Source organism: Mytilus californianus, unplaced genomic scaffold, assembly GCF_021869535.1.
Source record: "Mytilus californianus isolate M0D057914Y unplaced genomic scaffold, xbMytCali1.0.p SCAF_10, whole genome shotgun sequence".
In the NCBI taxonomy this organism is placed as follows: domain Eukaryota; kingdom Metazoa; phylum Mollusca; class Bivalvia; order Mytilida; family Mytilidae; genus Mytilus; species Mytilus californianus.
Genome location: NW_026262582.1, coordinates 80,195,081 through 80,211,216, shown reverse-complemented (window position 1 = coordinate 80,211,216; position 16,136 = coordinate 80,195,081). Strand labels below are relative to the sequence as shown.

Below are 16,136 nucleotides of genomic sequence, written 5' to 3'. Positions count from 1 at the left end.
AATAACATACAAGACTAAAAAAGGCCAGAGGCTCCTGATTGGGACAGGCGCAAAAACGCGGCGGGGTTAAACATGTTTAGTGAAATCTCAACCCTCCTCCTATACCTCTAACCAATGTAGATTAAACAACACACAGCAATGTGCACAGTAAAACTCAGTTTTAAAGAAGTCCGAGTCCGATGTCATAATCGGTAACAAAAGAAACGAAGAAAAATGACAATGATACATAATGATACATGCCAGCTCCAGACCTTAATTAAACTGATTGAAAGATTATGTCTTTTTCATATGAAAATCAAGCACAATCCCTCCCGTTTGGGGTTTAGTATCATACCATCATAAAATATATGAGAAGAACATAACTCGTATCATGCCAACAATCGGTTTTAGAATAAGTGTGTTCATTTCCGATGCAAAGACCCTATGAGTGAATCAATAGAAATACCAAAATATGCAATCTTTAATTACCTGACAACAGTATCGTAACTATATCCCTTCTGAATAAGTCTGTTGATAGGTTTGGTTATCTTTAAAGGTGAATGCCGACAGTTTTGTGCTTTGTAAAGTATATTAACATAAAAGATTGGATGTGAAATACCTGAACGTATAAGATGTCTGCATGTTGATTTATACTTACGAATGATGTCCTTGTACCGATAATAAAATTTAGTAAATGTTTTGATTATTTTGTGAAATCGAAAAACCTGGTGTAATATTTTTTTCAGTAATACAGAGATTTCTTTCGTTAAAATCAAATACGTTGTTACATACACGATATCTTGATTTAAAAAAAATCATGACAGTATTTGCATCACCTTAGCAATTATATTCGTCATACAAATTCCAATAAATGTTAAATTTTCAGGACACCGGCATATGCATTGAAATATAGTATCCCGTTTATTTCCTGCCTGCGACGAAAAGTCTCAGAGTGAGAGATGGGGACTACTATCCAGTGGTGGCATACACTAATTGTTTAAAGCTTATTTCAGTAAGTAGAAGACCTGGATGCGTCATGCATTGTATGCAGATACCTTGTGTTACGAAATTTCCGTCTGTCATATGTCCATTGTCCTTGATCTCATTTGCATGGTTCAGCGATTGATTGAAATTTTTAGTTTTTTTTGTTATGTAAATGTCTCACTTAAAATGAGTGATTTGATAACTATATAGGTTCCTTGCAGTCTTTACGTGTCTGTCATACAGGGTTCACCTGAACTCAACCTCATTTCATTGATCAGTGATCAAGGTTAAAGTTACGTGATAAGGTCCGTTTCTCGGATACTATAAACAGAAGGTCAACTTTATTTGATGTTTGGACTGATTGTAAGAGGTACATGTCTGTCTGGTAGTTTCAACTGACCTTGACCTTATTTTCATGGTTCATTGGTCAATGTTAATTTTTTGTGTTTTGGTCTGTTTTCCTAATACCAAAAGCAATAGTTCAGCTATATTTGGCGTAAGGAATGATTGTAAGGTGTATAGGTTTGTCTTGGGTGTATCATCCTACCTTGACCTCATTTCCATGGCTCATTGGTTAATGTTAAGTTTTTGTTTTTTTACCTGTTTTTCAAATCATTATTATAGCAATAGGTCAGATATATTTGATGTATTGAATAATTGTTAGGTTTACATGTCTGTCTAGCGGGAACCATCTTGACCGTGACCTCATGTTTATTGTTAATTGTTTAATGTTTTTTTTTGTGTTTTGGTCTGTTTTTCAATTACCAGAAGCAATCGGTCAACTACATTTAGTCTGTGAAATTATTGTAAGGTGTACATCATGTCTACTAGGGTGTATATGACCCTGACTTGACCTTATTGTCATCGATGAATGATAATGTAAAGTTCATGTGTTACTTGAAGTTAAATCTTTATTTTTACGACTGTCAACATTGAATCAATCACAGTTCATTGTAGTTAGTTAAGCAGGCGAGACATTTCAGCGTGTGCACTCTTGTTGAAATTGAGGGCTATGTTAGGGATAATATAATGACATATATATTTGTTTCACTTATTCATCAAATCGAACATAGACATAATGCTGACAACCTGGTTCAATTAAATTTTAAAAATGGTGTCACACTTCAGCTGTATTAATTTATTCTGTAATACTGTATTTAAATGTAAGAAACACTTTAAAAATTGCGTGCTTCTGAAGCGCTTTTCTGCATCTTAACTTGTATTATTTTTGTCGGAGAAAATTGTCTCTTTAATTTGGTATTAAAAGGTGCACGGATTACAATAATCACGAACAAAATGCCATCTATCTGCATAAAGCTTTTAATATTACGGAAATTCAGCATTTCAACAGTTTTTTTTACCGAATTTGACACTGAAACAGGGTTTATATACATTGCAATGCTATATATATAGTATACGTGTTCTGTGTAAGGCAGGATCATGTCTAACGTACTATTTAAAGCTAAAATTGTCATACAAGCAGTGTAAACAAGTAAAATAATAAAAGAAAAAAAAAAGAATGATATTGTAACTGTTATCAAGCATCAACTTTACATTAATTTTAGTCAGTGGCTGTTTACCATTTCGTGTTTATTAATTTGGCCACTGTTATATATGCTTTTTTTCTTAACTTTGATTGACTCTTTTGGTATCGTCTCCTTCCTTTGAAATAATGAATGTGTTGCAAAAATGTTATATAATATCAAAAAGTATTGTATTCAACTGATGAAAAGCAAGATTCATATTCCTATCCATTGTTTCATTTAGAATTCGACTAACAATATTTTTATCCAAACGTAGGTTCGACATTTGCAATATAAGTGAGACTTCAAGGACCAAAATATACAAGAAGGAATGATATTATCACGTTTAATTGTTCAACGGATACTCCGTCTGTTGGGTTAGAAGCTGAGATAATAATCAATTCAAACACATACACCATCATGAGAACCCATAATACCACATGTTTATTCTGCAGTGCAGGGAGTGGAGTGTGCGGAAGATGTTTGTCAGTGTTCAAAAAGGGGATATTGGTTTTTACACAAATACGAAGTGAATTTGGATAATGTAGAAAACAATATTTTGAAAGTAATTTTTGTAATGAAATTAGAAGCTAAAGGTGTTGATAAAATTTTTGTGAGCATTACGATTAAAAAAATAGGTATGCACTTCCATTTATACATACAGTTCTTAAAGCATACACATAAGAGGATTTGTTTGAGCGAAATTTAGACATTCAATAATGCTGGACATTACCAGACAGACATGGGCAATGAAAATAACACTCTCTGATTCCGTGCGTCCGAAACACCCTTTTTTTTAAACCTTAACCATTGATACATAACTTATCATAGAAATACCAAGATTAAAATTTTGTACACCCCACAAGCTTTATCATGAAAAGGTATCACAACGGAATTTATTATAGTCGAATTCACATATGGTCAAATTTGCCTGAAGGAATAAGTATCTTAGATTCTAATCTTAATTTATTTACGGAGAATTCAAAAATGTGTAATATAAATCATGTCAGTAGCGTAACACTGACAACTGAGCTGACGATAACCAATCCGGCAGCAAAGGTATCGACAAACGTACAAAAAAGCGGTTAATGATTAACAGCAAAAGAATAAACATAATAAACATTTCACATCTTTATATTTACCGGTGGCTGCTAATGATAATTGGATTTGATTTACCACTTACGCAACAAGTTTATACAAACAAAACCAAGACCCCCCCCCCCCCCCCCAAAAAAAAAAAAAAAAGAAAAAAACGAAAAGGAACACATAACACTTGAAAATAAGATGTACAATAAATGAAAATACAATTTCGTTTACACTATTGCTCGAATGGTGCATATTTCAATTTTTGAATGTTGTTTGATGCTGAACTTTTAATTGAACTCAGAATGACAATCATTTAATATGTACGCTTAACAGCTAACATCTACATTTTCATCATTCAGATTTTTCAGGTCCTACATTAAATGTTGGTTCCCCTCTAGTAGCTGGAATGACTGCACGTGTTACCTGTCAGGATTTGACAAACCTAAAAGATATCAATTTAGTGTGGAACTGTGTAAACAGTGGACATGAAGATGAAACGAAAACGTTAATCAAATATTTGTCAACTCTGACGTTTAAAGTAAAACCATTTTATCAAAATACAAATTGCACGTGCACTGGTAGAATTTCATGTTTCATCAGCTGTACAATTGTATGTTAACAGTAAGAATATTAAAAGAATTATCCAATTCACCTACCCTGATATAGCAAGTCAGCAATATATTGTATTCTGACTTTGATTATTTGGTTTATAATATAAATAGTGTATCTTAAGTGCGCATTAATGTTTTATTTCTCCTCAATCAAGTAGAAGCTTTAGTTGAAATTACTTTGCATCGTTGAAGTCTGTCGATTTACAGTATAAAATAAAGGCAACAGTAGTGTCAGTACTGACGATACCCTAATAGCAACAAGACACGTTTTATATCACATTTTTGTTATTACCAATACAAAATCAATCAACACAGTTGGAACTAATGAGTTCAACCTCATTATGATGTACCGTATCTCTTTTTCAGATGCACCTATATCATCGTTCTTTTTATAAGATCCCCGTATGACGTACATTAACTATATACATTCCCTATTCAGAAATGACGATTGTTTCCTTATTCTAAACCTTAATGCAAAAATATGTACATTCACTTGACAATGTATCTAACTTTCTATTCTGGTGCATTTAAGTAGAAACAGTATTACTAAAACCCATTTGTTTTAACTTAACAAACCTGTTTATAACATGTATTTGTTTCAGATAATCCTATATTGAACGCAACAAAGAATGCCAGCTGTAATATGTCATCATCAGTGCAATTGTTCTGTACACTTTTAAGTGAAGTGTCTCCATTTGGGTTCAATGCATGGAAACATCTATTCAATGGTATAGCGGTACGTGTTCCACCCGGAGTAATATGCGGGAATATGTCGATGTTGAACATTTCTGTTTGTTCTTACCAGGATGTTGGAATATACGTTTGCAGTGCATGGAACGAATTAAATGACCAAGCATACCATTCAAACAGTAGTACAACACTTACATTCAATGGTATGGACTATCTTCATAAAAAGATAATAACTAATATTTAAAGAAATCCTTATTAAGCTTTGCATCGATATCATTATAACAAATAACAAAAATTAGAAGAAAAAAAATCAATGTGCATTTGTAGTTTAAGGTAATTAACATTTTAGACTAATGTTACACAACTTTGCCGAATGTTTTGTGAACCAGAACGTAAATGTATCAGGAACAGATCCTATGTGGTTTATGTCTAACAGTCTTTAATTATAAGTGCTCTTACAAAATGCGTATCGCATTTGACTTATCTTAAATGATCTTGTAAAACAATTGAATAATTTTCTAAAACTTTAAGTTATTGATGTTGCACGAGTATAGGAATACTTTATCAAACTGACTTGTAACTATGGTAACTTCCATATCAATGGTCAATCTTTGACTCCGTCTGGTCAGTTAAAGTTAATTAAGATTATTATTAGTAACACTACGATTCCCCTCGTCATGTTTCAGATTTTGTTAAACCGATGAATTACTTGCAATCGTTATTTCGTTTCATTTCATTTTGTTTTGATTTGTTTCGGTTTTTTAAGGTCCACCAATAATTTTGTCAGCGAAGATAGTTATAGAAAATGTCGTTACAATAACAGTCAATTTCTATTCCACCAGTCATATTCAAAGACCGGTTTGGTTTTCAATGTTAGAACAGATATTTGATACAACGGGGTTCAATACAACAATCAAAAATACACCTCTATCATTACCAGTGAACAACCAATCAATAACTTGTAAAGGTTACGTTTCGAATTTGTCTATGGGAGTCTATAGAAATATGAAATATACTGTTCTTCTAAAAAATGAATTTGGTGATACAAGAAAAAACTTCGAATTGCATTCAGGTAAGCTACGCGATTATGTACATTGTGAAATTCATAATCACCCTATTCTTAAAATCAGGTTAGATGTATTTAACATTAAAGACAAGAAAATTGAAATATTCTATAAAACACCATGCGAAAAAAAAAAAAAAAGAAAAAGAAAATCTCAGTTAAGGTTATATAGGTGTCTTCCGCCAGCGTGGATCTTAAAGTAGCAGAACACAATAGGTCAAGATTTTTAATTAAGTCAGCAAATTTCGATGCAGGAATGCAATCTTATAATACAAATTTTCATTCAAATGAACAAATTTATGTGATCTTCAGTTATAATTACTCATTTTGTTGCAAAAAGAGAATGTTTATGCTGGATTTCAATTTTCTAAACTTTGTGGATGTTGTGATTGAGTAGAGGAATTTCAGAAAAGTGTAATTTATGAAGGAATCTTATATACTTTGAACGACAACATCATTTTATGTCTACCTGTGCGAATTTTAAACGCGCGATTTTACGCCAGTACTTGAAACCTTCCATCCTTTATGGGTGGATTTTACATAGATAAATAAAATCGTATAATATAAGCAAAATGAGGATTTTAAATTTGATGTATGCCTTTTTGTGCTTCTTCGTTACATTTGTTTGTTATTATAGTGACTAAGGTGATAACACAATGTTGACTGCTGTACCCCTATTTTTTACATTTTTACCTATTGTGTCTGTTTGTTTTGTTCACGCATCGTTGTCAATATAATGGAATTTGATGCGACTGACATACAAGTGAGAGGTTTAGCTAGCTATAAAACCAGGTTTAATCCACCATTTTCTACATAAGAAAATGCCTGTACCAAGTCAGGAATATGACAGTTGTTATCCATTCATTTGATGTGTTTGTTTTTTTGATTTTGCCATTTGATTGGAGACTTTCGTTTTTGAATTTTCCACGAGGTTCAGTATTTTTGTGATTTTACATTTTAAGGAAATATTTCTATATTATGTTATAGCATGGAAAAACGTACGGACACCCAATTTTTCTTTTGATAATCTGAAAGCGTTTAATAAGAGCTCACTTCTTACATTTTTTTTTTCAAAATTCTTTCATTTAGTTAACCTTCTATTCACACTATGCTGCGTTTTCTCTGTATAATTGATATTTTTCACAACATGTAGCTTGTAAAAAAGCTCAGTGACCAATCATTTTTACTATATTTTTGAACATATCACTTTATTTACTACATTTTGGCAAAGTAAATTTGTTTGGTCATTTTTCGTTTAAACTCCTATTCCACTTCGGCTTTATCAGATATCCATAGTTTAACTACACTTTTGAATTTTTATATTTTGGGCTGGGCACCACTGAAGATATCAACTATCCATAGTTTAAATACACGTTTGAATTTTTATATTTTGGCGTGGGCACCACTGTAGAGACATTTACAATCGCAATGCGTATATGTGACATTAAGTTTGGTACTTTTTGATTTTATAACAACGGACAAATGATAACTCCGAAAGACACTACACATTTAACAAGTCTGTGGAACATGAAACTCATGAACGAGTATGTTTAAATATTTGCAGATCTGATTGTATCATTTGACTTTCGATTTTGGATTTTTGGATTGTCGATCTTTGGAGAATTTTTAGTGGCAACGACAATGACTGTTGCAATTCCTAGAGGAAAACAGTATCAAAGTGAGTATATCATGGTGACGATATTTGACTAATATGTTTATTCAAAACGATTTATGTAGATGTTTATATTTTGGCATTGACCATGGTCATGCTTTTGCAAACTGATTATGAAGGCTTTACGGTAAATTCTTCGAAGGTGTTATCACTGTAAAATGAATTTTAGTCATAAATAACCACTTTGATCTGAAAATACCATGAACAGATTTTTTAAGAGTTTAAGTTGTTATTTCGGATAGTTTCTTAATTGTAAATTATAACTGAACAAGACTTATTTGATAATAATTTATTGTTTGGTCTTTTTAGACCTGTTGAAACATGTAAATGGCCTTTTCAGTTCCAGTTAAATTTTCTAGTGAATGATCTACGCTTTATTTATGATATGAAATTGGGCGTTGAACTGTTAGTAACCGCGAGAAATCTTATTCGGTACTTTGTGTCTCTTATCTTGTTCAACTTGTTCTTGTGTGAACTAGTGATTTCAGGAGATAATAAAGAAATACAAAGATGTGGTATGGTTGCCAATGTGACAACTCTCTACATGAGACCATATGACGTAGACTTAACAATAGGCCTTTTCCGAAATATTTTGATCAGTATTTCACATTGTGATGTTATCCTGTTTAAGGTCCCTGTACAAGGTTTATGGTTCTTATAGACTTTCCCCCGATATATCATTTTGATAATGAAATGCTTACCCTACTGGGGTTATAAAACCCATTTGAACATAGCAGCCGAATTCATCTAAGATCGGCTTTGCACGATGGAGTTGGAACCCTAATGTCTGAAAAATTTCTTAATTCATCAATGGGAAATTTTAAACGTTAAGGATGTTCGCTAATCTTGTTTTTGACTTTTTGTCAGATATTTTGAATCCTCTAGTTTTATCCATGTAGTGCCAATAAAAACTTTGCCCACTGACATCTACTTTTCTTTTCATAATTTTATTGCATATAGTTTTAAAAGTAATGTTTTTTTCATAGTTTTTGAAAGGAAAAAGGTGTCAATGTTACATGAATGAAAATTCTAGAGAGAACATTTTCCCGCCAAATTTTCAATTGATTATATCTCAAAAACTAGAACACGGATCTATCATTTTTTTCTAATTTTTAATTTTCCTTATTCATATTCTATCAATCTATAACAGTCTTTTAAAGACCTTGTTATTATGAAACAGAGGAGCGAACATCCTTAATGCTTTAGAACATGTCAGTACCGTAAGTACTGATCTTCTGATACCAACAAAGAGTAACAGCCCACCAGAAGTGTTATCGACCAAGTGGTAGTAAATAAGTTACAACCATATAGAATTCTGCCGTTTGAAGATCTCTTAAGGACTCACCTTCATCAGGAACGCTCACAACCTAACATTTGAAAGCTGAAACAGTTTTGAGCTTTTTCCTTTGCCAGGAACGCTTTAACCTGAACAGTTGAAAGCCATTGATGAGTAAATAAGTAGAAACGTTAGGAAATAAAACCCCAAAATTATGTACTATTTAATATATAACCAAATTTACAATTACTGAATTAGGTCAAACATCAAAATATAATACAAACAAATATCGGAATGAAAAATATGTAATACAGTCGTCATCCATTGCATGATTCAATGCATTAAAATCAAAGTGTACATATGCACATGCGCATTAAAAAATTACTGATTTATAGTAAATTTTTTTAATTTGTTTTTAACAAGAATTCCGGAAATAGCAGATAATTTTGCAAATATCAGTACTAAACTAATGGTATTCTATTTGTCCATGTACAATTCCTAGATGGAAGGACTAACAGTATATCTAAAGACAAATTGGTCAGTTGATAGTTTTCACAATTACACGATGGTATAACCAAATTTAATAGACTATCTTCATATTACCGACTTTTGACTCCGGATTATATAATTTGTCGACTGGTTACCTTGGACATCATGATACTCGGTCAAGTAAGAGCAACCAAAATAAGTAAAATCAAACATATAATCGGTGTAATTTGAGGGGAAAGTTTACTGTTTTTCCGATAATTTTGTAGTGAAAAAAAATATTAACCAGGTAATTTTCCCCCAAAATTGTACCGACTGAAAGCTTGGTTTTACTTCTTTAGCTTGCTCTTACATGACTTGGTACCATGATGTCCAAGGTAACCAGTCGACAAATCATATAATCCGGAGTCAAAAGTCGGTAATATGAAAATAGTCTATTGATGAACCATAAGCGCATTTCGAACAAAAATGTACATTATTAGTGGTCCTTTACTTAAAATATATTTTGCATAATTATGAACGCGTATGGTTCCTAGCTAACCTTATAGGATTAATTGCAAAACACACTTCGTACTTCCTGTTTTATGTTTATGTGTGATCCATATATCGCTTGGTTTAACACTTATCCGTGGTGACAATGAGCATAATTTTGGCAAAAATCATAATCAATTTCAATTTGTTGTGTCACGTATTGGACTGTAAAACACATGTAATGCCGAAGTCCAAACGCGTTTGTTTTAATATCAACAGATTTAAATGTATGTTTTATTTTCCATAGCTCAGTCGATACATTGACGTCTTGTACATTTTCTTTAATATTACAGATGTTGTTCATATTGTTGGTCCACTAGAACGATCACCAACTATTCCTATGCAAGTATCTTGATCTACTAGCATTTGTATTGCACATAGTCATAGAAGTAAATGTAGCTCAAAACTCTACAATTTGAAAGAGAGTATACAAAAGCCCCAAAGGTTCTAAATTCACAATTCGCAATAGAATTTTTAAAGTTTGATATTCGATATACGTAGTAAAATAATTAATTAGAGTCAAAGTTAAAAAAATTAGAAAACAGCTTTTACAGTGGGAGTGTGAAATTTTCTGATTTTCTACTTTATAACAGACGGAGTATTACTGAAAGAGAAAGGGGTGAAATACCATAGGGATATTCATACTCATAAGTAGAAAATAAACTGACAACGCCATGTTAATAAAAGAGAAAAAGAACAAAAGACAAACAACAGTTTACAAAATACAACATAAAAATACTAAACACTGAGCAACAAAAACCGATGTGATCTCAAGTGCTCTGGAAGGGTATGCAGATCTTTCCCCTAATGTGGTACCCGTCGTGTTGCTCATGAAACTATTGTATTACAAATTATTCTTCCAATCTTAGAGCGGAACTTATGTGTTACCTAAAGAAAAAGTGAAAGCCGCGTTGATTATACGAAATCGAAATATTTCTGCAAATTTCATTACAACTACTACTTGAATGATAAAAATGGAAACACAGTTAAAACATAAAAGATTATCTGCTTTACATCCGTATCATTTATTCTAGATTTGAAATAAGGAGATGTGGCATGTTTGTCAATGATACAGCTTTCCGTCAGAGACCAAATGACGTAGATGTGAGCAACTATAGGCCAACGTACGAACTTCAACAATGACAAAAATTCATACCACATAGCAAGCTATAAAAGGCCCCGCCATAACAAGACGTAACACAACTCAAAAAAGAGAGCCAATGGACTGATATATGAACTAATCAACAAACCAAAAAACGAATATAAGATACAACAACAAACGACAACTATTGAATTACAGGCTTCTGTCTTGGGACAGGCACATACAGAACGTGGCTGTTAACAATTAATAATTCTATGAAAATATACCTTTCATTGCAATATAACAATACTTTCAGTTATCATTCAGCTCCAGAATCACTGGAAGACGACCATGTATATGTACGAACAAATCACCAATATCTAGAGCTAATGGGAATTCCCCAGGAAAGTCATTATTCTGATATTAAGGAAGAAGAGGATGAACTTCAACTGAGTGGAAATGATGATAGGGATGATTATGAAGAAATTAATTGACATAAAGAGCTACTTTTGTAACATGTATAATACTTGTCCCTTTTAATCGCAGTTATCATGAATATAAGAAAATTAAAAAAAAAATCTTCTTGTTCATGTTGTTTTTAATTAAAAAAATATATCAAATTACAACTTCTCTAACTGAGTATTTTAACTGTTATTACCACTAAATAAATGCAAGGTTGTTTTCTAGTATTTCCAATAAGGTTAACTAGTGTCTTGCATTTGCCAATATTGCTGTCGCGTGATGGACCACGATAATTATTATGAGCCAATCGTAGTATCGAATTTTTGACAGGATATCAAAAGTAGGACGATTTGATATTTGAACGGCATAATCACCAAATCTGATAGCATATTTCGATATTTACATAGCAGGGCTTCGTGCATCTATTATGAGTCGAGTGTTGATTGTTTTTGTGGTCTGTTCTGCTGTCAAATAGTTTCTTTTCATGTAGTAAACGTAAAACGATAGGTTAATTTAAATTAATTGCTCATTCTTTGGTTTTCTATGTTGTGTTTTTTTTACCGTCGTTTGTCTTTTTGTTTTTTGCCATGATATTGTCAGTTTGTTTTTGATTAATGAGTTTGTATATCTCTCGCCTCTTTACCAGTTATAATTATGAAACTGCATTAATGAAAGATGTCGAAAAAAGAGGATGATTGACTGATGGTTTTTTATACACATGTCCATGCCTATGTAATATAGAGAAAATAAGCATTCTAGGCTCATAATATTGTAATGTACTATTGTATTATTTATTTTTGCATTTCTCTGTGCTGAGTGTTCATGCGTTTGTTTGTACTGTATTCCTGTCACGTAGTTTTGTCATTTTAGCGGTATTTATAACATAGCCATATAAGCGGGAGGTTCGGCTAGCCATAAAACCAGGTTCAATCCACCATTTTGTCTTAAAATGTCCTGTACCAAGTCAGGAATATGGCAGTAGTTATGTACAGTCCGTTTCTATGTATGTTGGCGTTTGCTTTTGTTGTAGTTCAGTGTTTCTGTTGTTCCGTTGTTTTCCTCTTATAGTTGATGTGTTTCCCTCGGTTTTAGTTTGTTACCCGGATTTTTTTTTTTTCTTAATCGAATTTTGACTATTGAACAGCGGTATACTACTGTTGCCTTTATTCATCACAAATTATATTTGTCATTATCACAGGCTCGTTGTCGTTGTCGTTTTCCGATTTATAGCTTATAAAAATGCCATTTGTTATAAAATTTGTTTTGAGATATAGCACTTCTTTGAACACATGCAGTCACCTTTGGGGTTCATATGGGTTCGCGGTAATACATTTTTATTCTACGTGTGCTATTTTATGTACTTGGTATTAACATAAAAATTTGGGTAGAAACGTGCTACTGTATAGTAAAATCCTAATGTATATATTAACGTCTTTCTCCATAACCTTTGTGTAAAGAGCAGCTTATATGTGTTTGATCACACAATTAAGCAATTTTGATTGATGATTGTGAGGTCTTGAGAACTTTGAATCCATTCGGTGCTCGTTTTCGACATTTCTCTATTCTTTTGGCAAAGATATGTGAGCTGAAAAAGCATTTATACTATTAGTATTAACTTAACCTTCATTAACAGTTTTCAGCAATTACAAAATCTCTTTTCTGGATGATCACTATTTTAAGAACGGAGAAGGTACCAATGTATAAAAAACTAGAACATTTTTAGAACTAAATGAGCACACAATAAAATAAAGGATCCGGGCAAGTTTTATTTTTTATTTTCCTTTAGTACAAATTTAAAACAAACACAGGACAGACGATTGTATTAACTCTGTTAGCTTGTGTGAGCATGACTTAAAGGGCTATAACAGTAAGAAGATACAACCTTGGATAAGTGTTTGCCAAACGTTTTTATCAAATGATTAATTGTTGTTTTCTTAACATTTAATTGCAATTAGGTCATGCATATTCTGCTTCAGTTCGACGAAAAAGTAATGATTAATACCATAGTTACAGTACCAATATATATATCGGTACTGGCATAATATACTGGATATTGTTAAGTTGACTTCCCTTTAATTTGTTTTTGATTGGGGGTTGTATCTCCCTCTCATCCTTTTGTGAGCTTTGACTAAAATATTTGTTTTTTTATATTATCAAGACTTTAACGTTTGTATAAGGTTTTAGATTTCTAAATATCTTGTCCGGAACACTGCCGAAGAGATATTCATTGTCGAAATGTTCTTCTCGTGTTGTGAAATTGGTACCGTTAGTGTTATTACAACTACTGTGTACATTGTAGATACCTCGAGTGCTGGTATTCAGCTTATCCTGAAGATAAATCTAGATCATTCGTCAGTGCTTCGGTATTGGCAGGAAAATACGAACATTCCTTTATTGATTTTTTTAAATCAAGGAAAGTATGTCCCACACACATAGTCTAATTCTTGTTCGGGTTTGTCATTTCAAATATTTTGACCTCGAGCATCACATAAAAGGTATTTGACGGAATGTTTATATGGTGCAGTTAAATGTACCCCTTAAGCCTTTTTATGCCATATTTTTCTCAAGTTCAAACTCCCAAGTAAGAACTTTTACTCCACCACCATTATACATATAAATAAAAAGATATCAACCTAGATCTGATAGCTTTCTCGAAAACAGAATACTTCACAAAGAACATAATGATAGGGAGAACAGGACGTGCAATATTTTATCAACTGAAAATTACATAATCTTTATACAGGTCTTGAGGGAAGTTTACAATACAAAACAGAAGTAATGTCTGTTGTTGTAGATAAGATCATCATAGATACCAGGATTACAATTTTGTTTGCCAGATGCCGAATACGATAAAGATTGTAGGTTTTTAAGTTCAATCAATCACCTGTTTTACTTTTGAAATGTCAGTAAAAGATAGGAAACACACATAACTGCACGGTGTCATTCCTGCCTATTCACGAACCACAAACAGAAGGTATGTAATTATTCATGTTGCAAGAAATTCTGGTCATGTGAAGATCAAAGTAAAAGCGAAACTAATGAGGAAAAAAAAATACTAATGGAATATTGGAAATATATATACGAAACTACAAGTGATTGCAAAAATGCTTTCAAAAATCATTAAACTGATTTAAGATGAAAACAGCTTAGACCTTATTCATTGTCTCTGAAAAAAAATCTGAACGTACTGTAATACTTATTTGATAGTTATACAGTACGCACCTTTTCTTAAAACGCCTATTACTTCTAGATCTTTTTTACTACACACGTTGTTTTTATTTTTTAATTTCAATAAAATTTCCTTGCCTAATCTAAGAGCAGTAGCGACCACGACGATGACCTCGACAACCACTATAACCACCACCTAATCCTCAACATCTTCAAAAAACAAAAAAAATCTTTTTGCGATAATATCACCATTTATCACCCTGGGAACAACATCTAAGGTAAACAAATGGTAAATACACATGAAAATGAGGAAATAAGTAAGAAACTGCAGCTGCAAAGAGTTCGAAAAACTTTTGTCACGACTTAACAAGACTGTCCTAGGTATGGGAGGGTTGAACGCTCACAATAATGTTTAACTCCGCCACATTCTTAATGTGCCTATCCCAAGTCAGGAATCTGTAGTTCTGTGGTTGTCGTTGGTTCATGTCTGTCATATTTGTTTTTGGTAAATTGTTTTGTTATAAATTAGGCCGTTAGTTTTTTCAATTAAATTGTTTCATATTGTTGATGTCGGGGCCTTTTATAGCCGACTATACGGTATGGATTTTCTAATTGTTGAAGGCCATACGGTTGCCTATAATTGCTTACATCCACTTCATTTGAATTTTGGTGGATAGTTGTCTCATTGGCAATCATACCACATCTCCTTAGTTCTATAACATGTATAATGAATGCATCCGAAACTTTTTAAATGTAACGACAGTAATTTTTCAATAAAGAACCGTTGTTCAAAAGCCTTCTTGTTAGCAACAAATGTTTATCATGGGACATTTCGATAAAAAACCCCAAAGCTGAGAGAAACAACGATGTAGTGTTTTTTTTTGTCAATTTGAACCAGAAAAATTCATAAAAGTAGTTAAAGTTGCTTTAAGTTTAGAAAATTTACTATGTTTTTTTTCCGGGATTTTTTGCATGGGTCCTATTAACCCTCCCTCCTGAAAAAATATATTTTGGACAAGATTAAGGATTTTGAAATTAACATTGACCGATAGAAACTAACTTGCAAATAACTTAGATTTAGATTAAGTAACAGACATTTACGCATCTGCATCTATATGCACTGCTACCACCTGTTATGACTCATCAAACAATAATTTAAGGAGTAATGTAACGTGTTTCAATTAACAGACCATTTGACCGTGTCTTGCAATTAGAGTGTAACACTAGCTTATTGTTGTTGGATTTATTTTGCTTTATCTAATATTTTTCTGTATGCAGAACTATTGTTGTTGATTATATGTCAGTATTTTTTTTATGTTTAGTGTGTTCATTCTTCTTCTTCTGATTTATTCTTTTCTTCCACTTCATTCTCCCTACTTAATAATTGTTGGATATTCGTTTCTAAGTCTGCTGGCTGTTCATTTTGTTCACCTAGTGTAAATAGAAAATGAATAGATAAATGATATTATTCACTACAACGTTAACTTACCACATTGCGAAATGATCGATTTTTGTCTGAATTTG

General features: G+C 32.4%; 1 protein-coding gene and 1 long non-coding RNA gene across 2 annotated transcripts in view; one reads left to right on the top strand and one right to left on the bottom strand.

The window, feature by feature from the left end:
- The window catches only part of LOC127718633 (uncharacterized), an 83,143-nt gene extending 72,840 nt beyond the window's left edge, over positions 1-10,303 (top strand). The window contains exons 2-3 of the long non-coding RNA XR_007989950.1: positions 7,501-7,614; positions 10,195-10,303. This is a non-coding gene — a long non-coding RNA (uncharacterized LOC127718633). The remainder of the gene's footprint in view (positions 1-7,500; positions 7,615-10,194) is intronic.
- A 5,540-nt stretch (positions 10,304-15,843) lies between these two features.
- Positions 15,844-16,136, bottom strand: part of LOC127718631 (uncharacterized) — a 47,981-nt gene continuing 47,688 nt past the window's right edge. Inside the window, exon 6 of the mRNA XM_052224684.1 lies at positions 15,844-16,043. Coding sequence (XP_052080644.1) covers positions 15,940-16,043 — 104 coding nt within the window. The 3' untranslated portion in view covers positions 15,844-15,939. The remainder of the gene's footprint in view (positions 16,044-16,136) is intronic.